Raw genomic sequence first — 24,362 nt, forward strand, 5'->3', positions numbered from 1 at the left:
ATCGTTAAACTGTAGAAATCAAAAACCAGACACTTTATATTTTGAGAAAAAGCCAAAGGAATTGTGTTTGTGTGTATGTGTGTGGTCATATAAGAAGGATATTCACTTTGTTAAATTCAACTGGAAACTGCTCTTTCAAGCATCTACAGACACAAAGTTGCAATGGAGGAGCTGAAAAGAAACAGAATAGAAAGCCTTGATCCTTTTTACTGTTGTTAATTAGTTTTCCTGCGCATGAAAAACAAGCTTTTGTCCCATTTGCCTCACCATTGTCCAAAAGTGATCACAATTTTTTAAAGTATACAGAATGTTTTTGAATGCACACAACACTTGAACCTTCATCATCACACTCCTGCATGCTCTCTTCTCGTCACCGGTTTCCCTGAAGGCTCAATCTGACGCCACATCAGATCTAACTGAGTGCAAGACTGCTTCCACACTTCTGCCAACAGCCAGAGTAGGAAAAAATAATCTTTCTTTAATACCTGAACCTAATTAGCTCTGAAATCTGAGGTTAATTAAACAAAAGGAGGTTGAATTAAGTGACTGGGATTTAAGTGGCGACACGCCGGATTAAAAACGCCCCCGTCTTTTTCTGAATCACTCATCCTCGCTATCCACAAAAATCCTCTTCTCTCCTCATCCTCATGAAATTTGAAATATTTGGGCCTCGTGTACAACTGCCTACTCTGTAGTTTACGGCTGATGATATTTTTTTATTTGTAATCATTCATTTCTTTAAAGCAGCTTTACTGGTATACACACAGTGGAGACTAGAAGGGCATGCTGCCATTTAAAGGTCAGCTAAATAATTCTGATTACTGCAGAATCATCGCGCTACAGCGTATGTATTTGTTGCCAGATACAGGACTGGCATGGCGGTAAGCAGAATTAGCATACCCGTCACATACTTCAACTAATAAGCTGTCAGAGAGAAAAAAATACCATCAGGTTCGTCACATTGACAGAGGGCAGTCTCAGAGGGGATCAGAGTGCTCTAATGAATGCTTAATTGACAAGTTAACTGATGGTCATCATATGCATCATAAAGCCTCCTGAGTGGGCTAATGTCTCTAAATAGTGAAAGCTTTTGTCTCACCATAATCAACTTTGTACATCAATAACACAATATCAGCAAACTCTGAGCTAAGACAAACTCTTTACTTATTCATTTGTTTATTTGTTATTTGGTGTCCACATATGACCATGGAGGTAGACTATCATGTTTTTTTTTTTTTTACTTTACCTGATAGCTGGAAATGTGAGATTAAAACAAAAAGCAGAAATTTTCAAGAATATTGGCATCTATGTGTCTATATTACATTGAGTGGAACATCTGACCTTGAATGGACCTAATGCTTTAACTCAAGGAGCAGTTTTCCATTGACGTCTGTAGACGTCTCAAATAATTACAGGATCAGTGTTTCTCTGTGACACAGACGTCTTTAAAAAAAATAGCTAATCATGGCAAAAAGGGTAAAGGAAAAAATAAATGTATATTACTAAATTCTTTATCTTTCTCTATGTTTATTATTACTTTATTTGTTCTTGGATTAATATCTTTTTTGATTTCCACATGTATTATCGTGTGCTTTTATAGCTTTGGCATTAATTCTCTCTCTTCTATTATGTTCATCTGATGGCTCTAAAATGTTGGGCAGTATGATTAAATTCGAGGAGATGATAAAATCCAGTTGGGTAGAATAGTCTTAGCATTTTTGTTTATTCATTCACCGGGTGCCCGGCCCCAATCATCACTTCCATGATTACAAATAAACAAAACAAAAGTCCTCCACACTCCCCCCCCCCCCACCCCCCGTACAGTCTCCTCATCCCCTTGTTGGGGATGTTGGAGAGCTCGATGGAGTGTTTTCCACATAAGAACACCTGTGATACACACATATATTCCAAATTATGTTGTTTACAAAAAAGTTATGCAAGCTGGAAAACAACTAAAGAATTTAGATAGCAGTATAAATATTTTAACAGTACAGTACACTCCTTGTGCTTATACCAGTACAACCAAAAAGCCTGGTACATTTTGTTTGAAAGCCCTGCTTCTCTACAAATGACCTTTCATGGGTGGAGAGAGGTTGCAAATTGGCCATTTGTTCCTTTTTTAGGAGCAGTGGTGACATGGTGGTAGCCCAGCCATCACTGGCACTTGAAAGCCCACTCCTCTCGTTGCCACCTATGTTTGTTACACGGGCTTGTCTGCTCTCAGGCTTTCAGTGTTGGTTACTTTCTCTGCAGCCTGTTAATGATGCTCACTAGGCTTGTGGGGAGACAATTCTGCTCTCCATGAAAGACTCTGTATCCTACCTTTATCAATAATGCCTCTTACCCACTATAGAATGCTACTGTAAACAACCTTGAGAAAAACTAAACTTTTTTTTTTTTTTCTTTTTTCCTTAGGCAAAGTGGCTCCCATTATTGGGCCCTCATTCAGTCTCTTTCCTCACAGTTTTCTTCGACGTTATAACCAGAGTTTTGCTGCACAGCAGGTGAGCTATGTGCTAATGCTAACACTGAGCTGCAAGGCCAAACAAAGACAAATCAGCATGAAACACCCCTGTAGCTAGTTATGTAGTTCTTGTGCGGATAAAGCTCCCACTTAAACCACTATTTTCTTCTCTCTGGAGGTCCATCATCCTCCAGTGAAAGCTAAGCACATCACATTGACATTATTAAGACTGCTATCTCTAACAGACCTGCTCCACATGGTGTGTGGTTAGCCTAAAAAAAACGGACCCCACTGAGCCTCTCTCTACCTACCACGCTCCCCCCTCTTCACACACCCTATGGATGCTCCCACTGGATGAAAGGAATGGCCCGAGGAGGGTCATTTGTATCTGCTGCCCCTGTTCTGTTCCTTGTCTTAGTTGTCCAGCCTGTGGGCCATTTAGTCAGATGGAACCAGGTGTCGAAAGGAGTAATGGCACAGATCGATGTCAAAGGATGTGCTTGCTGTAGGGAGACCTCCTTGCTCCTGCATTTTCCTCTCCTCCACTGATTTAAAAGACACTCCCGGGGAAATGAGACGGGGGGGGGGGCAACAACAGGCAAACATTTTTTTTTTTTTTTTTGTCTTACTGTGTCTTTCTCACAGCCCTCCAGGCAGAATATGGACGAAGAACATGTATGGCCTGGATAATTTGTTGTTGTGGCCTTTTTAGAGTACAGAAAGTTGATAGAATCATATTCCAAGCAATAATAAACTGGGAGGAAAAACGACAACAAAATCGGATGATAAATGTAAACAAGTGTGTTAATTATTTAAGTAAAAAAAAAAAAGTTCAACCCTCTTTCAACTGTTCTCCTCATTTATTTCCTTGTAGCATTGAAAAATGACCATGCCACTGAGCTGTGCTGACTGTTGTATAGACCAAAGCCTTTAGAAAAGATTACGAGAGTAATCATGAGAATGTGGTTCCTCCAGGAATCAGCTATAAGAATGAATGGATTACAAGAAAGTAATTCCAAGCTCAATATCAGAAGCTATCCCGAAGCCAAGAAAACTGATTCTGATCTCATACTGTTGCTGTGTCCTCTGGCTCTCTGAAGCCGTTTAAGTACCACAGAGACTTTCTAGTGCATAAACCACCTTTGCTTTATGGCATCGTCAAGGTCATAAGTTCACTTGGGTATTTTACAACTCCATTTCTTTATTTTACCTTTTTTTTGGCAGCCACTTCATGCATTTATGATCCATAAACTGATTGCTATAGATTAAAAACAACAACAACACATTTTGATGGACAACAGTACAACTATCCATCATGTCAAAGTATGATTTTGGGGAACAGAATTCCAGTTTCCTGCAGTGATTACATGGGACCACATCTGTCACCCTCTACTCATGACAGGACGTCATCTCCTTGGGGAAAAAGTAACGACCGACTAATCAGCTTCACCCTGACATCTTCATCACGAACAGCCGAACGCACAATGCCGCTGAGTCGCACTTGGACAGACGTTCACAGACACGCAAACGCATGCCCGGACAAACACAAAGACCCTCAAACCGAGCGCAGGCAGATAAAAAGGATTAGGGTCTAACGGGCCGGGAGACAACAGGACAGAAGAAGGACATGCTGTCTGTGTGTGTTTGTGTGTGTAAGCGAGCTAAAGCACTATCTATCTATCAGTGAATGCTAGATTATGTCTCTCTCTCTTACCTTGCGTACACAAGCCTGCCTGACACCCAGTCCCATCTTTTCATGATAAACACACTGCGTCTCACCAACCTTTGAATTGCTTATTGACTTGAACAAAAGTTATTTATAACATCATTGCCTTATTCTCCCTAGGCCTCATGTTAATGCTTCAGCCAATAGAACTTCTTTTATTTATTTTTTTTCCCCCAACCAACAAAAGCATTCACTACTGCCTGCCAGATTTCTTTAATTCCCACTTTGCATGTGGACATTGTACTGCACACAATGGCATGGCACTGACAGCATACATTTTCCTCAGTACATTAACATTTCAATTTAAGCATTAAGGTGAGACATGTTTTTAATGTAACTATAATCAGCCAAGAATTCAAAGAAGCCATTAGGTGCACAGTCATGGTAGCATGTTATAATTGTCTGGTCTAAAACTGAGGCATTCATTAATTCACCTTAAGAACAAGGCAATGTTAAACTTGGCCTTTTGCAAAGGTCACAAGAGGTATACAAAATACTGCTTGGGCTCTTGTCCTAATGAAATCTTGTCTGCACAGCATGCATTTGATACAAGCAAAGCAAAACAATCGTAAAATCCCAAAGTTGTGTGTCAAAGCGTGAGCAACAGATGTAAATAAAAATAAATAAAAAGTCACAATAAATAAACAGTAGTGACTATCTTGAGAATAATTCAGTCAGACACAAGCCACTGATTTGGTTTTGAAAAGAAATGAGAAAAAATGTCCCAGGAGTCTCAGACACTATGCTGTCATCCTCTGGCTGAACATAGTTCAAACTGAAATAAAAATGGAGGGAAAATGGCTCTGTCTGTGTTGTTTGGCGGGCCACATGGCCAGCACCGCTTACCTATTCTTAGAATTACTTCAGTAGATTTTATGGTGAAATAATCACAAATACTGCATAGCCACAGGACATTTAGTTTCTGTTTAGTGTAGAAATGATTGATTTTGTGAGTCAGTGCAAGCAGATGATGTGTCATTTGATTTGAATAAACCTCTTTGACATCTGGAGCAAAAAAGTAATGGATAGAAAACAAATAGCACCGCGGTCTGAATCTTCAATAACACATGGCATTTTTCTGTTTTTTTATAAAAAAAAAAAACCCTATTTCTTTCTAGTTTGGCATTGTATTCCTTTGAAGATGAAACATAGCTGGATAAAGTAGAATTGTGAAGTACCAATGCCATCATCCAGTTAATCCTGCGTCCATTAATATAAAGACAAGCTGTTTTCTCTCTTTCTTGTTTATGCTTTGGATACTGGACTCTCTGCTCTGTAGTCACGCTTCTGTAATCTTTTTTGAAACTTGTCTAAATGAGGACTCTTTTGTCAGGTGGCAACTAACTATGTTATGGTACACTACCATCTTTATTCACTTTAAATAAACACCTGAACAGACACCAGATATCTATTTACATCTTGTAAAATGTCGCTTTTATAAAGTGTTGTCTTTATAAGGTTAAAACTTTTGCTTTCCATTAATCTTGAACCTTTTCACAGCAGCGTGTACTAAGAAAAAAACAAGACCAAACAAACTGGCATTTGGAATCAAAGAGATTACCTCTACACCTCTCTGCAAACCTGCCAGTCACACAATTGCCAAGTTAGGTGGGATCAGCTGACATTAGCCCAGCCTAAGCACCCTAAGCCCCGGGCAGATGGCAAACACCTATCAGGCATTTTCCTGGGAGCAGCTGCAGAAATGATGACTGATGCTGAGAAGAGGAAGGTAAGCCATGAGGTTAAAAAGCTCATCTTTCTCTTCTCTATTCCCCCTTCCTCCTCCTGCTCATTGGTAACGTCTCATACCCCTCTCTACTTTCCTTCTTCATTTGTGCATAAAATACATGTGTGGTTTTACTTATCACACACACACACACAAAGTTGAATCCTGACAACCAGTGGGCTAAACCTAGAATTTACCTCAACAGCTGGGTTCACCACCAGCTACAATTACAACCATTAGCATGCTTAATTAACAGATTTGCTGGCAGCTCATGCAGGCTGAACATGGTTCCCCCTCTCTGCCTTAACCAGTGGGCCTCCAGAGATCCAACTCCCACACTGCTGCCTCATAAGGTGGGCAATTTGGAGAGACTACGAGAGTATCATTGTGCTGCTTGGCCCCAAAAGAGATAAATGATAAAATAATAACTTGTTTTTGTGTGACGGCCTGTTCCACTGACCCCAGCTGCATTTGATGCACACTGTCACAGCAGTGTCTTTTGATGTGATGTACACGGCCAGAAACAGTAAACATGTAAACAAAAGCTGTGTGAATAAAAGCAGCAAGGATGTGCTCTTCGTCATTGTGGCTTACTGGGGGAGGGACACTGGCAGCTGCATTCTGGCACAACTCCCAAACTCTTGAATGCTGCTTAGCTGTAAAAATAAAGAGGCACTCGCCGAATGGCTCAATCCACCTCATGTTTGAGAGGAAACAAGAGCAGTAACAACCCATTTTTATAGTAACAGCTGTCCTAAAATACATTTTTAGTTTGCAGCATAAAGGGTTGCAGCTCTGTTCCCACAAACTCACCATCCCTTCATTTGACATTAAGCACTTTTAGCTGAAGTCCCACTGAGTCCTACATAAGTGTTATGTGAAGAAACGCAGTGCCTATACAGACTGTAGTCGGTACAGAGCAAGAATTTCCATATAGAAGCCTTTAACTACTTAGTGCCATTTCTTCTTTTTCAGGAGAAATCTAGCAAAAGCCACTTATAGTTAGCTTTAAATATGCAATTATCACCCTGCCGTCTATGGACACAATTATCACTGAAGACAGAACAGGGAGGATTCATACTGCAGTCAAAATATCATTCCACATAATTTTCTTTCTTTCTTTTTTTTTTTTTTCCTAAATTTTCAAACCTTCACACTGATGGCAGCAGCTTGTCTCAGTGATGCCTGGAGGGAAATTCTTCAAACACTCCCTTGAACTAAACAATAAGCTCATTTAAATTTTCATTGAGTCAACTGGGTTTTTGGTCATGACTCGAGAATTATGCTGTACGAATAAAATTTCTCACAAACATGTAAGAAGATAATGATGAAGTGATGCTTCATTAATGACAAAAAATAGCTCATCCACCAGTGTGGTTCGTTTAGATTTGATGTTTGAGATGTCTAGATTTTAATGGCGAAATTTAACCACAACACAATGTTCACTAGACTGACAACTTTTCATCAACAAGGTTATTAAATATAACCAAAACCCAGTGTTTAGATAACCTGTAATGTTTGTCCACAACTAAAACAATAGGCCAAACTAAAGGTGTGTCCCAATTCAGAGTCTGCACACTTCGGAGTGTGCAGACTATGTAGGCTACAGAGTGTCCTCGTAGTCTGCACACTTCGAAGTCCGCTTAACGTCTACCTACCTACCTAGCCTACCTAGCCAACAAGAATTTCGCAGAGCAACAACACAGGACATTAAATCACTTAAACCTCTGAAATTACTCATAGAACACTTCAGTGGACGTTAACATCGACCGGTAACACTGACAGTTTAAAAAAAAGAAAATAATAATAAATATGGTCTGAGGCTCTGTTGTTTTCCAGCCGGTACACACATCATTAACCCCTTAAAAATCCAGAATTTTTTTAACAAAACTTTATTGAAACCTAAAACGTACACTCCTGAGTTCAGTTGCCGATCGGCCACTGTTTTGTCACAATGAATTCTGGGAGAAAAGAGGCCAAACAAAGTGCGGATTCAAAGGGTGGATTCGGAGGGTCCTTCAATTTCTGTGAACTGGGGCAATAATGCGTCATTGCGCACCGCAATGACACATGTAGTCAATGAATACGCACTTTGAGATGTGCAGACCCTGATTGGGACACATTTCAAATATCTGAATTTGTTGAGTATCGTATTGTGCCACCAGTGAAACTTTGCAGTTAGAGTAAAACACAAGAGTTGTAAAGTTGATGACATTTAAACTTGACTACAAAAATTAGTACACAGATATATAAAGTAGGGAGAAACATAGAGAAATGTGTCATGGTTGGACAGTCTCCCAGTAAAGTACTTGGGAATAAGGATATAAATTTATAAACAATAATGTAATGCTACACTGGTGCTGGAGGAGGTGGAAAACCCAATTAGAAGCGAGCAATGGTGCACAGTCGTCTTGAGAGACTGACTGGCTCAGTTAAAAATGTATCATGGTGCTCAGCTTATTAAGATGTCATCTGTGCAAGCTCTGCAGGTTCAGAGTAAATACCCTCATGGCAGATTCTTCTGCAGGCACGTCGATCCACTCTGTCACCATTTTTTGCAGTGGATGGCTCTTTAGTGCCTGTCACTGGCTGCCTAAAATGCTTCATAAACATCTTGTGCTTTTTCACCTAATTAGGCTGGAGGGATTTCACTAAAACATAGGCAAGAAGGCCGGTTGCATCTTGGCAGTATTTAAGCTCTTACTATACCTCCAGCCAGAAGATAACCTGGTCCCCTCACTATTCTCTTAGTTTTCAAACTCAGCACTATTGTGCATTTTTTTAAAAAGTTAATTGGATTAACTTGGAATAATTGCAAACACTGGCACATTTTAACCTATAGTAATTAGTTAGCTAGCAATGAGCACTTTTTTTCCCAAAAAAATGCTTCTTTACAGCTCTTGTTCAGGAAGTACACACTTCTATCCTGTTTCAACAATGCAATGTACACCAGATTCTCGATTTACAATGTTTACTGTTCACATTGCAGTCATCTACATTATATGCAAATATTGTCAGCCTTTATAGTTTTAATAGATGCTTCATCTCAGGCATTATCTGCTGAATGCAACATGATTTACCATCCAATTAGACTACTGGCAGAGAGAATACTAGCCTAATTCAGTTATAACATTTGCTGACTGACTTGCAGTCTTTCTGCTTCCTGCCAACATTTACACACATGTATGGAGAAACACAAATATTCATAGCCCTGCATAATGCTCACACACTGTGGAAATGCATGAATGAGACATCTCCATAACCAGACCAGCTGACCTGAGACTTACAGAGCTGCTGGTGACTCCAGGGAGAAGCATAATAGAATTTCTCCAGCCGCCTTCTCGTTAATTACAACAGACCTTGGCTCTGAATAAATATTTATTCCGAGGATACAGCAATTCATATGTGCATTGTACACAGCCGAGCCCTGCCCAGCCCAGACAATGGTGGGGTATGTTGCGAGTAAACAACATGAGAAATAAATGACAAAGAAACAAAAGCTGAACATGTATGAGTGGGTGGTGTATCAGTGTGCTTTTATTTACTACCACACAACTAATGCTAAAAATGCGTCAACATACTACTGGCACAAAGTTTGGGGCAACAATGTAACAAATGTAGATTACCTTGAGTATCAAAGGGGTTTGCTTTTTTTTTTCTTTTTAATTCAGCAACAACCATTGGAAAAAACAAAATCTGAGAATGTTATCGTTGGTAAATTATATCTCATTTAATCTAAATAATTTGCATTTAGCATATTTAAATAATATCTATATGTTCAAATACAATGTTTTTCTTTTATAGAGCCAGTTACGTAAACAGAGCTTCTTAAACTATAAATTTGCAACTATACTTTTCTCTACTCTCACAGTCTGATGAACATGAGCTTATGGGGGGACTGTGGAATGTGGGGGTTTATGCTGTATGTTGCCTGAGGAAACATCAGCCAATGCAACTCCACACCAAAATGTTTCCTAGTTTAATTGGTTTACACTGAAAACCATACCAGTATCATAATGAGGCTATCCAGCCTTTATTTGCCCTAATTTATCTTTCAAAATCATAACATGCCTATTTTGCATTATGTAAAACTCTCACATGTGGTTAAAAAAGATCAAGTTTATATCCTCAAGGCTTTTAAACACCTCCTTTGCAAATTGCACCATGGATTTCATGATGTCAAAGTATCAGAAAAGTTGCTGCCAAACTATTACTTGTTCAGAAAAGCTTTTTAAAAAGGTTGCAGAGGAGGGGTTAGTGACGTGACACTTCAGACTGCAAATGCAAAGGGTTCTGTCTTGTATCAACCAAATTGAAATCTTATTGTGGCAGCATTCGTGATATCACCAAAAATCTAATCGTTATTCAATGAATGAATATAATATTTTAATTATGATATATAACTTGTGATTTATACCCCTAATGCTTAAAAGTTTGCTTCGCGTCACCCCGACACTTCCTCTTACAACAATAAAGGCAAAGAAAAATGTTCTCTTTGGACATATTTAATCATCACGTTTTCTTTTCATACTGAGCTGGTTCAATACAAGGAAGGGCTGTGGATCAAATTGCTGCCACTACTGCACTACCTGCTGAGCTATGGTCTCTGTACTCTGTGTGAATTACAATCAGCCACATGCAGTGACACTGTACTGTTGTTTCCCTAAAGCCACATTTTCTGTCAGTGTACATATTTTGTAATTTTGTGGCTTATGCTTTACAGTTTCTCATTTCCAAACTACGATTTATTTTATTTATATATTCATGTACTCACACTTTAAACTTCTTGCTTTCCTGTAAACGATTGAACTTCGGCTGTTTATCCAGAGATGCTACCAACCAGCAAGCAGGAGAATGTTGGGGCAATATTAAAAAGGAAAGGCAGGATGCAATGATACGTGAGTAGAGTGAAAATAGGTAAAATAAAAGTAAATAGATTTACTGCCCTTTATTTCATCTATGTACAAACAACACTGACTTCCGATTTGCATAAACATCACATTAGTTTTAGCATATTTAAAGGAACTTACAAGTGAGAAACATTGGAGTTCAATATTTTGCCTAAAGAAACTTCAACTTATGAAATGGCCAACTTGGGTATAGAAACACAAACCTTCTAGATGAAAGATGGACACTTTACTTCTTGAGATCTATCTGCCCACAACATGGATATACATCCTCAGTATACACAAATTTAATTACTCCTCCTTTATTTGCCCCACATTTGCACTTGGGTTCATGCACACACGCAAGCGCAATCATACACAGACTCCCCTTTGCTCTCTGGGCCAGGGAACAGCTGTGTTTGGTGCATGTGGAAGAGCAGCTAATGAACCAAACAGAGCGTTTGACAATTCACATCTGCTGACGCTTTCCAGCTGCTGCCAGCAGGCCGGCGTTCACAAGCCTTGCAAAACCACGACCTAACACCAGGGTAAGCACTTGGGAAAGACACTACAGACACAAACGCACATTTTCACAGACATACAGACACATCCCTGAAATTCACCTTTGGAATATTGGTATTATCAATGTGGTATTGTAAAGAGCTTGATTTTCTAATAACTGAGGATGCAGACATTTGATGTGGAGGTGGAAGCGAAACAAATCCATTTGACCACAGTTAACATAAAATGAAACTGCAAAAGCTATGAGTAGTGGTACACCTACTCTCTGTAGATGCAGAAATTACCTGACACAATTTGTCACATGCAGTCTTACCTTGTTATACCGCAGAGCACAACATCCTGTAGCAACATGCTGTTTGTGTTATCTACTGTCCAATGCTGCACACCTCTTTTCACTTTCTCTGTAGGTGTACGTGAAGACTTTATTTATAACCAGGCATGAGAAAGAAGTCGTGCTGCCTCTGCAGCAGACTGAATAGTGGTCATTTTCCTACAGAAACCCTCATTGCATGTTGGGTTGGATGTGTCTCCTCACCTATAATTTAAACATTTATTATGTATGTCATTCTTAGAAACAGTGGTTGCCCCCTTAGGTGAGCAGTGGGTTTACTTATCCTCTGCAACATTTAAATTCTGCAGCTGCAATACTTCAGTATCAAGGTATGTTTGGATTGCTGGACCACAGTATCATGTACATAAAACATACAGCAGATGGAAGGATGCTTCACCTACTGAGGGAGCAGTAAGACATGATGATGTGGTACACAAGGTTGAGTGTTTAAGCAACTTTAGTGCATTGATAGTAAGATGAAAAGTGCTCTCTTGGGTGTTTGTCACTGCCCTGCTCTGTTGCCTCATTTAGTTAGAAAATGGCTCACCAGTACTGTGAGACTGGGGAATTATATACTGTAAGTGCTCACACAGGCAGGCCCCATGTGTCTGTCTCTGCTTCAATGCTGGATTTATGATGCATCTAACCTGTTTTTTCATAGCATGTGATAACTCACACATGCCAACACGCAACTTCTCACAGAGCCCCTCTTTGCCAAACGCATCCCTCTCCCACCCACCATCTCCAGTTTGCCCTGGATCTTAATGTGGTGAAAAATGGCTCGTCTTTTCTGATTACATTTGATAACAATTTTGTCAAGGCTCCTCTGGCAGGCGGCGAAAAGCAGTCCCATCAGCAGCTGTAGCTAATTAGCCGCTATCGCTAGCTCTTTTGGCTCACCCTCTACTGCTTCCCTTTGGCCCAGTCACTTCTAAGTATAAATTATTGGATTGCTGAGATAAATGAGGGCTGGCAAATAAGTAAGGACAAGAAGAGGAGAGATGAAAAGAGGTTCAAGGAAGCATGTAGAGGCTGGAATCATGGAAATAGCTCTGATTCTCACCATTGATGGTCATGTCCTTGGCTGCAACAAAAACGTTTAGATGATGTCTTCGACACCATCAAGAGCACGTAACCTTTGGTGATCAAGGATTAAAAAAAAAAAAAGCTTTAAAACTAAAGGAATATTTTCCTAAGATAACTTTATTCATTTCAAGGTGCCAATGTCTATTTCCGTACCAAAAGCGAAAAAGAAAGTGTACTCTGCCATCCTCACACTGATGTTTAATGAGGACACAATTCAGTGCCCGTTCCCTTGCATTTCTACATAAATTCCCTGGAGCAAATACTTCAGATAACAGCAAACCATAGCAAAAACTCGAGTGGACTTGAGATGATTTGCTTCCTGCCACTACACTGCTACACTGATAGTTGCTGACCATGTGGGGAGAAAATGCGACTGAATTACTGTGATAAATACATTGTAGCTGGATGAAAACACAAGGCAATCAAGAAGAACAGAAAGGCTGGTCAAGGACAAGCAGTAAGCGATAACATGTGGGTCAATCTTATCCCCCTCTGATTAATTCCAGGTCCTCTGTAGTGTGCACTGGATACAGTGTCATCAGCAACCTCTATGTTAATGGAAGTTTCACCAGGGTTGCAAGAATCTGGTCCGTAGAGAGCTGAGAGTGTACAGAGATTAACCTCCTTGCCATTAAAGCCATTTGTTTGCTGTCATCCTTCATTCTGCTGCAGATATTGCATCTACTAAACCTATTGGAGTAACAACAAGATAGGATGGTATGGCACAGAGAAGAAAAGAGAAAGAAAATCTGAGTCCTCATAATATGGAAATCAATATAAAAGGATGTGTCCACATGCAATCCAGTTACACCAGCAGATTTGGAAATCTATGAAATCTATATATGAAGTGAGTGAAAAAAGAGCTCAGAACAACCTAAATGTCCTTCAGCTGGTCGCTGAACAAAGCCGTCTCACCTCAACAGTCAGTGGACAGTTCACTTAAGGCAGGGAAATAAATTCTGCTTTCCTGCAATAACAGTCTCTCAGAAGACTTCACAACCACTAAATAACAGTTTTGTGCTATGGAATGACCTAGATGGCGTGTGCTAATCGAACTGTAGGGTCCTTGAACGAATGAAGAGGTAGGAGAAATGAACCTGTGCTTGGACTGAACTTTTTTCATTACATCTTAATCTGATGCAGGAGAGCCAACTTAATGAGATATGAGGTACTAAATTTTTAGCAAGAAATCATTATTTAGTTTTTTGGAAATGTCTCTCAGAAACACATTAAGCCATGTAGCATCATCAGTTAAACTGTACAAGGGCTTTGGCTGCATCCCAATAAAACTTACAATGAGTCACGAGATGCAAAAGTTTTGCTCACAAATTTCATCTGGAAGCGATGATAAATGAACTGTGACATAAAACTTTGATAAGATTTGTATTATGGATGTGCTCAGCCTAAAAGCATAAAATGTGAACAGAAACTATATTATAATCTCATTTGCCTGTAGTCTAGACAAGATTCCATCTGTTTTGTGTATCAAACAATATCTGTGCTGTTTGTGAGAAGATTTTGGTCTTAAACCCTTAACTCCTCCACTCAAGGAACAATCCAACTCCATATTTATAAGGTACTGAATAATTTTGCCTCTAATGAGAACTCCCCATCAATTTCAAAGTTTTGAGGAAAGACATCCTCTGTCATTTAATGAGGGAACAGTTTTACCTCAGCGAGTGATGCAAGTGATCTCTCTGGCTACATTTTCTACAGATTCTCCTGCTAAATGTCCCTTTTATCAGCGGATGCAGCAACACAAAGGATGTTGAAAACAAAACTGTTCTTACATGAAAATAGGAAGCGAATCCTAATGAAAGAAGAATGCACACTGACAGTCTTAATAGTAAGCAGTGTAACACCTGCTGTATCTGGCATATATAGCACATACAGTGTGCTGTTCATTATCGCCTAGACACAGATGAATGCTAAATACTCACTGGCTGCTTGCCTCATCTTATGAAATTCACTTGTGGAGTAAGCATTCCATACCAGCTATGAGGTTAATGAGGCAAGAGGCAGGGAAAACAAAGTCAACAAAGTCGTCTTGAGGTTCGCTGGCAGGTGTTTTCATGTTAATTGAACATATCACAGCAGGTGTCTTTGTGTCAAAAAGCAGACATACCTTGAGCTGCTGATGCTCAGTCAAGTTCAATAATAAGTGGTGTTTGCGATGTTGGAGAGAATAAGACTTTGGTTCAACAATGTTCTTTGTGACATCTACCCATGCTACAGTACGCCTCATCTGGGTGTGTGTTTTTACAGGGAATAAAAGAAAAAACAAGTGACTGGCAGCCCTCAAAAGCTACTAACTAGTTTGTGATTTGCAATTCACACGGTGACCTTTACATTTCACAAAGGCTTACATAAGAGAGAAAACTGTTCTGCCTCTCCAAATATGTCTCAGTGTGTGTATAGTTTTGATAATTTGCGACTCTTGTGTATTTTTTCAGGCTGCAGCTCTAATTGACTATTAAACATACACTGACAAAAGGTTAGTTCAGAGACTGAGAGAAGGAACTTAAAGCAGCTTGTTTTTTGTTTTGTTTTTATCTGACAAAGGATCATGGGATTTCTGATTACAGAAAACTCAGATAAAACAAGAACTGGATCAATGTTCAGTAGACCTTTGTTGTTTTATTTCTTTTATCTAAACCAATACATTTAATTAATTAAAGTGTTTTTTGTAACAATGCAGAAAAGATCACTGCACTTTCTTAAGTTAGTAAAACATCATTTGGAAATTGTGGATCAGTATTGCAAACCTCTGCACGCAGCGCCTTTATGCTCTCTTCTTATGGACAAAATATTGCATCATTTATCATCATTTGATTGAACATTTAATTATCAACAAACCACCTGTTTCAAGTTCTCACAGTTACAACCTGACAAGCTTTGTCATGAAGAAAATGATTGAATATCATAATTTTACCATGACAACCCACAAAATCAAGAGATCAGATTTCTTTTGGGCGACATCACCTAACCCCACTCTCATCTCTGGAACGATATTGATATGACAACAGTGAAGACTGTAATTAATGAAATTGTAAAACCATTCACCTACATCTGTAACTTGTCTCTTCAATCAGGTACATTTCCCAATTCAATGAAACTGGCTAAAGTAATTCCATTGTTTAAAAATGGAGATAAACATCATTTTACCAATTACAGACCTGTTTCTCTTCTCCCGCAATTTGCCAAGATTCTTGAAAAACTATTTGCAGAGAGACTGAATAAATTCATAGAAAAACATAACTTACTTTCAGAAACCCAGTATGGATTTAGAAAGGACAGATCAACATCACTGGCACTGATGGAATTAACTGAAGAAATCACTGACTGTATTGATAATAAAAAAATAGCTGTGGGAGTATTTTTAGATCTCAAGAAGGCCTTCGATACCATAGATCACAACATATTGTTAAGTAAACTGGAGAGGTATGGGATAAGGGGGGTGGGGCTGAGATGGGTAATGAGCTATTTAAAGGACATGAAACAGTTTGTTCAACTCGGGGAACATAAATCAAAGTGTATGGATATCACATGTGGGGTGCCGCAGGGGTCAGTGTTGGGTCCAAAACTATTCATCATCTACATCAATGATATATGTAAAGTATCAGAGTTACTTAAAGTTATTTTATTTGCAGATGACACAAGTGTTTTTCATTCTGGGGATAATTTGCAGCAGATTTTGGGGGAGATGACAAAAGAAATAAACAAATTGAAACTGTGGTTTGATAAAAATAAATTATCCTTAAATTTGAGTAAAACAAAGATTATAATATTCGGACATAAATTTATTGATTCACATGTAGAACTCATAATTGACAATATGAAAATAGAAAGAGTAAATGAAATTAAATTTCTTGGTGTACTTCTGGACCACAAAATCTGCTGGAAGCCACATGTAAGCCACATAAGAACAAAACTAGCAAAATGCACTGCAATATTTAGGAAAAGTAGTCACATGTTGGATCAGAAATCATTGCATATTCTCTATTCTTCATTGTTTTTACCATATTTGACATACTGTGTGGAAGTCTGGGGAAATACCTATAAAAGCACCCTACAGCCGATATGCACAATGCAAAAAAGAGCAATAAGGGCAATAAACAAAACAGGATTTAGGGAACATACTAACCAACTTTTTATTAGATCACATGCAATGAAATTTATGGATTTGATTAAATTTAAAACTACTCAAATAATGTATAAAGCAAGGAATAGATTATTACCAAGAAACATTCTGGACAGATTCACCGATAGGGAAGGGGGTTACAATCTAAGGGGAGATCTAAATTTTAAAAAACATAAAGTAAGAACAACACTGAAAAGTATGTGCATATCAAACTGTGGGGTGAATTTTTGGAATAGCTTGGATGATAGGTTAAAACAGAGCCTAAACATAAATATATTTAAAAAAAGGTATAAGGAATTAATTCTAGTAACATACATGGAAGAGGAGGGATAAACATAGCTATACTGTATTATATATGAGGTGATATATTATTATGTGATAAACTGGTAGTCTGAATATGTATGTGTGTATACAAATATATATGGAAGAGAAATTATTTTATGTGTTATATGTCAATAAAAGTGGATGCATAGTAAAAGTTATATTGATAAGAATATTGGTAATTTGTAAACATATAACGTCACAACAAAAGATGACTAGGAAGGGGTGGGAGTAACAAAAAGTGTATACTTCTTCCCACTCCTTTTTCGAACCTGTTAACATTTTGATTTGTACAAGCAATGTGTTTTGGTTTTCTAAAGAATTGTTTTCTCTTGTTTTGAAACATATTTTTATTTTATATTTTTTATTTTTTGTTCGAAATAAATTTGTTCATTCATTCATTCATTCATCTCCAATAGCCTGGAAAAAGGTGTTAACTTACTCTTCTCTTTAGTTTTCTTTCTGAACATCCCATTTCTCCTTCTTTTCCTCACAACTGACACTTTATTGCTATAATAGATCTTGGACATTTGTGAATGACAAACTACCCTTCCCATGAAGTTTTTCATAAATCACACAAATAATGGCGTGCACCCTCATGGCACACTTGACAGATAAGAGATGGATTGTGGATGTTGTGAGGGTAGCACCAAATGACGCACCCCATTAGGTCTAAGGTGAAGTTATTCAAATCAATAATTCTCTCTTATACAGGGCATCCACCTGCACTTTCTTTCCCTTGAGGTGAACACTTGTCAAATGATGACACTTCTATTGGTTTACTTGTCACTTTAATATTCCTTATTTTAAATATGTGCTATGAATATTTTGAAAGTGTAGTATGTGCTTTGATTGATTTTTAAACAATAGGATCAAACGATAGAGAGGAAATAAGTTTACTGAGAGATAATTTAGTAACTTGATCAATATGAAATAATCATCCAATCCGTTTTATACCACTTATCAAGTCCCAGGAGCAGCAGCTTAAACAAACAGGGTCAGATTTCCCTTTCCACTGCCACTTCCTCCAGCTTATCCAAGGGACCCGGAGTCGTTCCCAGTTTAGTCCCTCCAGCATGTCCTGGGTCTTTCCCAGAGCCTCCTCCTGGTGGGACATGCCCAGAACACCTCACTGGGGAGGCATCCTAACTAGATGCCAAAGCCACCTCATCTGGCTCCTCTTGATAGGAGATGAGGAGCAGCTCATCTCTGAGCTCTTCCCAAATGACAGAGAGTCTCACCCTATCTATAACGGAGAGCTGAGATACCCTTTGTTGTTTCAGTCACATAGCTCATGACCTATAAGGTGAGGGTGGGAACGTAGATCAACTGATAAACAGAGAGACCCTGAAATACCGAACTCTTCCATTTGAGCCAGGACCACATTCCCAACCCCAAGATCATACTCCAGAAAATCAATAGGATTTTTAAGGAATTTACTAAACAAAAATTGTTAAAAATTTTAGTTGGCACCATCATTTGGCTGTACAGGCATCATTTTGTTCTAAATATAACAATCAATTGTGCTTAAAGCATGAATAACAAGCCAGTTAATAGAGAATTAATGTTATTCTTAGCTTTAGTTCTCATTATTTATAACAAAAGATATACACAAAGACAAATGCTCTACAGGACAGACATGTTACCTCTCCAAGCGGTCTAATTTTCTTAAATAAACTGGGTCAGAACCTTAGCAGGGGTTGATAAAAGGACGAAAGGCAAAACATGACATTTAGAGCAATGAATTTGTCTTTATTTTGATTAAAAAAAAATATATATATATATATATATATTTATATTTATACACACTTGAAAATCCAAAGAGGGCATCCTGCTGTGCTTAGATCTTGAGAAGTACAAAGAGTAAAATAAAAAAAAATAAAAAAAGAAAAACATGAAATCGGACTGTGACTGATTGTTTTTGAGTAATAGCTCCACACAGTGTGTTAGATCCTCCGGGCCCGCTGCACTGCATCTGTCCAAAGACAAAGCTAATCGCGGAAGACGGCGATGTGAGGGATTGTGGTGGATGGGTCTACCGCAGGGCAGCTCGGCTCATGCTGGGTGTGATGTTTGTGTGTGGAAATGTGTGTGTGTATGCCACTTTGATCATGAGCTCCGTGTGGGGGTCATAACTTACACATCACAGAAGCTTACCTCAAACTCTACAACTTGTTCATGTGACGTCTTTTTTTTTTTTTTTTTTTTTCAGTTTTTTTCAAATACAGTAATATGCATGAGTGTTTGCTATGTTTGGCTTAAAGGCTGATACTAGTACAAGCTGTGATTGTTTTGCAGAGCATGAAAGACAGTTTTGCCGATGTTCTTTGGCTGACTGTTTACAAGCCAAAGAACATTAGTCATCCTCGACAGTTGCTCCTATCGCTCTAGTTTAATGTTCTTCCAAATAAAGTAAACCACACTCTCATCTTTGTAAATGACCTGCATTTGTTTATGTACATTTGTTACTAGAGTTGACAAGAGTTGTGAGCATGAGAGAATACAAACGAATGCTGTGATTGGAATTAAAAGATAGGGAAGAAAAGTGAGACTGGAGACCCAAAATTTGTCATCTAGTGCACTTATTCAGGATTTCTAACACTATGAAGTCTTGACAATGAGGAAAATCAAGAGAAATGATAATGGTAACATAATTTATACTGTCCTGAAACATAGCCTTGCTTCTAATCGTTTTAGGCAGTGCACAAAGCAATTTAAGATGAAAAGCTAAATAAGCAGTTACAGTCAATCTGACTTTTCCCACTTCACATAATACGACATATATACTGTAAATTCAATAAACAAAAAGGGTTAAAGTGCTTATTTTTATGCACAAGCAGAGCACCTAATTGCATGCTGTATGGATGATGATTTTGGAAAGAAGAGTTGGTTCTCAGCTGAATTATATGGTTCAAAATTTGGAAAAGCAACAAGCTTTTTTCTTTGCAAACATTTTGTCCCACAACCATTTCTGCCCACAAGTTTTTCTTTTATTCCAGCATCAATATGTATTTCAATCTTCAAATTATTAAGAACCTTTGGGACAATAAAGGATGATTCAGTGCAGGTACATTTAGAACATGAAAGAACTATAGAAGCTTTTCACATATTTTTGGACTAAAACACCCACATTGGATATGTTTAGTAAAATGACTCTACACAGCTCTATCACTGTGTCCCTGGTGATGGATGGAAACAAAAACTTCTGAGCATCTCCGGTGGGTGAATGATGAGCAGGGCTGTATTGCTGGGGACTTGCACCGTGTTAGAAGAATGGCAGAAGCAGTCATCTGCCAAGTTTGATGCCGCAGAGAGGCATTGTCAAACACGAGTGAGAAACCTGAATGAAGGATGTTGACGGGAAAGAAAGAAAGTGGAAAAAGAGGGGTTTGCTGGGTCCTCTGTACCCCAGCAAATGGGAAAAGTAGTGAAGGTTGTGAATAACAAATTAATTAGAAATGGGAGCAAGATAGCAATGGATGAGAGGCCCGACGGACGGGGTCCATGGAGGGAAAAAAAAAAAAAAAAAAAGCCAATCATGGAGCAGTGAGCTGTGAGCCCCATCCATTATGTGGGGACTGACAAGTTACCAGCAGTCAGAGCAGAAGCTGCACTTAATAAATCAAAGCTGACAACTCCTCCTTGGCCCTATCTCAAGTACAGCTTTCCCACTTCCTCTTCCCCAGCTTCCATTAAGCTTCACCTTCTGCAAATTCGGACTCCACTTCTGTTCACCTTCCAAAGGCTTTACAGGTGCTGGATTTGTTAATCCCCTGGTTGTTTCCAAAAATATACACTCCACAGTGGATTAAACACCGGCACTGGCGGGGGGGGGGGGGGGGGGGGGGGGGGGGGGGGGGACAATTTTGGGCCAGGAAGGCTGCTGAATCATGTGACCTGGTTGGATGAATGACTGAGAGGAAATATCTGCTCCTCTATTGAGTTCTGCAAGCAAAATTAAGCATTAACCAGGCTTGCTAACCCTACATTAATCCTGAGTTTCTGTCAAGGAAATATATAATAATCAATATTGCACACTTTGTCTTTCAATGACAACTCTTGTGGTTGTCGCTAAAGAGTCCTGAGGTGAAAGTTGTGTGGAATTGTACTGAGAAATGAGTCTGTGCATTTCCATCTCCAGTTACATCCAATTCTTTTTATTCCTCAAGGGTTGAATATATGTTAGTCAAATTGTCAGTTTCAGTGCTGAGGAAAATCCATCCCTGCATAGGCTCAATAAATTGACCGAGTCTCAACATTTAACAGATTCAGTTTAGCCGCCACTTGTTTTTAATGAAGGTACAACTCTGTAGAAGTTAAATTTTAATTAGAAGAAGTTTGCGCCTGCTACAGTAACACGTTTTCTTCTATGCTTGTTTTCTATTAAGTCAAAATCCTTCAGAGGTTGATCAATTAGCACCTGCCAGAAAAGCAGGATGTCTAAACAAGTTCTGTTCAGTGCAGCACAACATTTTCAGTTCAATTAAGACTCTTGCTTGTACTAACTGGAAAGGGCTCTTTAGGGAATAATTAGACACAGAAACAAACACACACAAGTGCACAATTAGTGCAGATGTTTCCACTGTTGTTCAGCTGTGGATTTCATTGTAATTTCCAATTTTGGTGTCCTGAGGTTCAAAATTGTTGCGACACATTCCAGTAGAAACGGCTATATAGTGGGATTGTCTTTGTTAGCTTTTTACCACACATTTACATAGAAAGACCACAGTTTGGTTATGTCCTGGAAGGTAAGATTAATATAATCTTGATCATAAAGGTCACTGGCTCAAAGCAGGGAAGGTAAATTGAGTCAATGACAGATGAGTCTTCTTAGACCTCTGGGCCAACGAGATCTCCCATCAACTCAATAAAAAAAGAAGAAAAAAAAAATCTCAAAACTGATGTTCGCTCTTAGCACTGCTGCCGGAGTCCTTTTAATTACCGTGGAGCAAGTAATTCAAGAGCAAGGCAGGAGAGCAAAAAATAGAAACGCAAATATAAATTGCAGGCTGCCTGCTACCCAATCTGACTGAACCAGTATGCATCTCAACGCCTCATTCTTGCAGGGTTAATGCTGCAACTCATTTAAATAAAGCAAATAGACAGTGGTAAGCAGAAGCAAGGCTGTTAACCCCAACTGCTCTATTTGAGTCACAAACCAACACATCACAACAAAATTGGCCTCAGCTGGTTAAAAAACGTAAACCAAGCTGGTTCTACAACCTGTGTTTGCCTGGGTTTGCAACCTCTCAACATCCTATTAGTTGATGTGTGAAAACTCTAGAGGCAGAAAGCTTCATGCCTATCTCCTGGGTCCCACTTCACCACATCTATAAAAGGGTCAAAAATTTTTATATGCACTTTATCCACATGGCTACAGAAATATTAGATATCAGGCAGTTTCCCCTGATAGAAGTAGTTAAGATAACCTGAAGACCTCTCCGGATTTAATCCTCAATCAGCTGGTAGAGAGTTTTAAAATTGTGGCACACCATCACCATTTTCACTGTCTTCCCCATGTTTAAATCACCTCAAAAAAGGGGAGATTTCCGGAAGCCCATGTGTCCACTGCTAACTGCTGCTGCTGTACTGCTTTTGAGGTGCCAGCATGTCATTTCAACACACTGTTTAAGTAGTCATACTTTTTTCAACTGTTTCTATGTGACCAAGATGGACATGAGCATCAAAATGTTATTTTCCCTGCAGTTTATTCTTTTATGTTTGCTCTCCAGATCATTATCTTTATCCAGGTATGGCAAATTTTCTCACAGCACACCTTTGCTCACAATAATGGAAGGGTAATGCGCCTTCAGATGCTGTGGGCTGAGAATAACAAGTTCAGCCGAAACACTAGATAAATGCAGCAAATGCATTGTTCTTACGTCTGAGCATTTAGAGGCTCTTTAGCCTCTGCTGACATACAGTAAGAAGTGTATACCTGCAGTTTTCAGATAAAGCCAAGAGAGATTTTTTAAGCTTTATAGAACACAGCTGCTCCATGAGTGATAACGGTGGTAAACAGAACAAACCTTTGTTTTTCTATATGATCTATACTTAATGGTATAATGCGAATGGTGTCATCATCTGGACATCTTATTTGATCTAATAATTAAAAATGAAAAACCAAAGAGGAGGAATGGATGATGTTCTGCTGAGAGGCATAGACAGGCCAGCTGATCAAATCTGATAAAAAGAGACATTCAGAGTTATTACAGCTCTTTTAAATAAGTAAGACTAAATAACAAATTAAATGAAGGTAAAACATATTATCATATTCTCTCTCCGACGCAAAGCACAATTAGTAGAATGCTAATGGTGTTTGTGTGCATGAACCTGCACCCAAACAGACCAAAATCCAACTCTCCAGGGTCAGTTGACATAATTTACAACCAGTATTTGCCCTCTGTTTTAAGCAAATCCCAATGAAGTAAATGTATTCCCATTACACATTCTGTTCTTCAGTTTTCCCCATTATTTATCATTGTAAACTAAGCAAATGGTCTACGGCATTTAAAGACCATCAAAGCAACTATACACAAACAGTGGAGTCCAGTTTATGTCTCTTTTTTGATGAATGTTTTTAAAAGAAATTAATGACCTCCTTGGCACTTAAATATCAGCAGTATGCAGCAGCATGCCAGACTACGTTAACCCATTTGGGATTTTTAGCTTTAGACTAATACAATGTGATGGAAAAGTGTGCATTTAAAGATAATTGCTGTTTTTAATGGATCACAATCTCTCCATTTTTAATTTCCCCCATTAAGAAAAAATTTACATGCACAGCGTATGTTAGTTGTGGACTTTGGCTGTTAAGGACTAAATGTGTTTACATTTATTGTCTTCCGGTTTTGTGTTAAAGTCTTCCCTCTCTGGATTAAAGCAATAACCAGACTTTCACCATTGCATGACCTCAAATTCCATTAATTTGGAGCTTGTCTGCCAATGTATTATATATGAGTGATCACTTTCTGCAGCTTTGCCATTGCACACCTTTCTCAGAATCCTGTGACTCTTCTCTTGAGGCACCAATTGCCATGCATTTACTCTTGGGGAAAAACATATTAAGGCTTGGTGGGACATTTCCCCCATGAGACAACGTTGTTACTTCTCTATATTTGACATTAGCTTCTTCCTGAGTTCAAGGAATAGATGTGCC

General features: G+C 38.7%; 1 protein-coding gene across 11 annotated transcripts in view; it reads right to left on the reverse strand.

Moving 5' to 3' along the window:
• kirrel3b (kirre like nephrin family adhesion molecule 3b) overlaps positions 1 to 24,362 on the reverse strand; it is a 164,773-nt gene that overhangs the window by 104,384 nt on the left and 36,027 nt on the right. The window contains exon 1 of one of the 11 annotated variants that reach the window (XM_041995104.1): positions 12,719 to 12,757. The exons of the other annotated variants lie outside the window; for them this stretch is intronic. Within the exon in view, the coding sequence (XP_041851038.1) occupies positions 12,719 to 12,731 (13 nt within the window). The 5' untranslated portion in view covers positions 12,732 to 12,757. Of the gene's footprint in view, positions 1 to 12,718; positions 12,758 to 24,362 lie in introns of those variants that run through there. 11 annotated transcript variants of the gene reach the window in all.

The sequence above is a fragment of the Melanotaenia boesemani genome, chromosome 9, assembly GCF_017639745.1.
Source record: "Melanotaenia boesemani isolate fMelBoe1 chromosome 9, fMelBoe1.pri, whole genome shotgun sequence".
Taxonomy (NCBI): Eukaryota; Metazoa; Chordata; class Actinopteri; order Atheriniformes; family Melanotaeniidae; genus Melanotaenia; species Melanotaenia boesemani.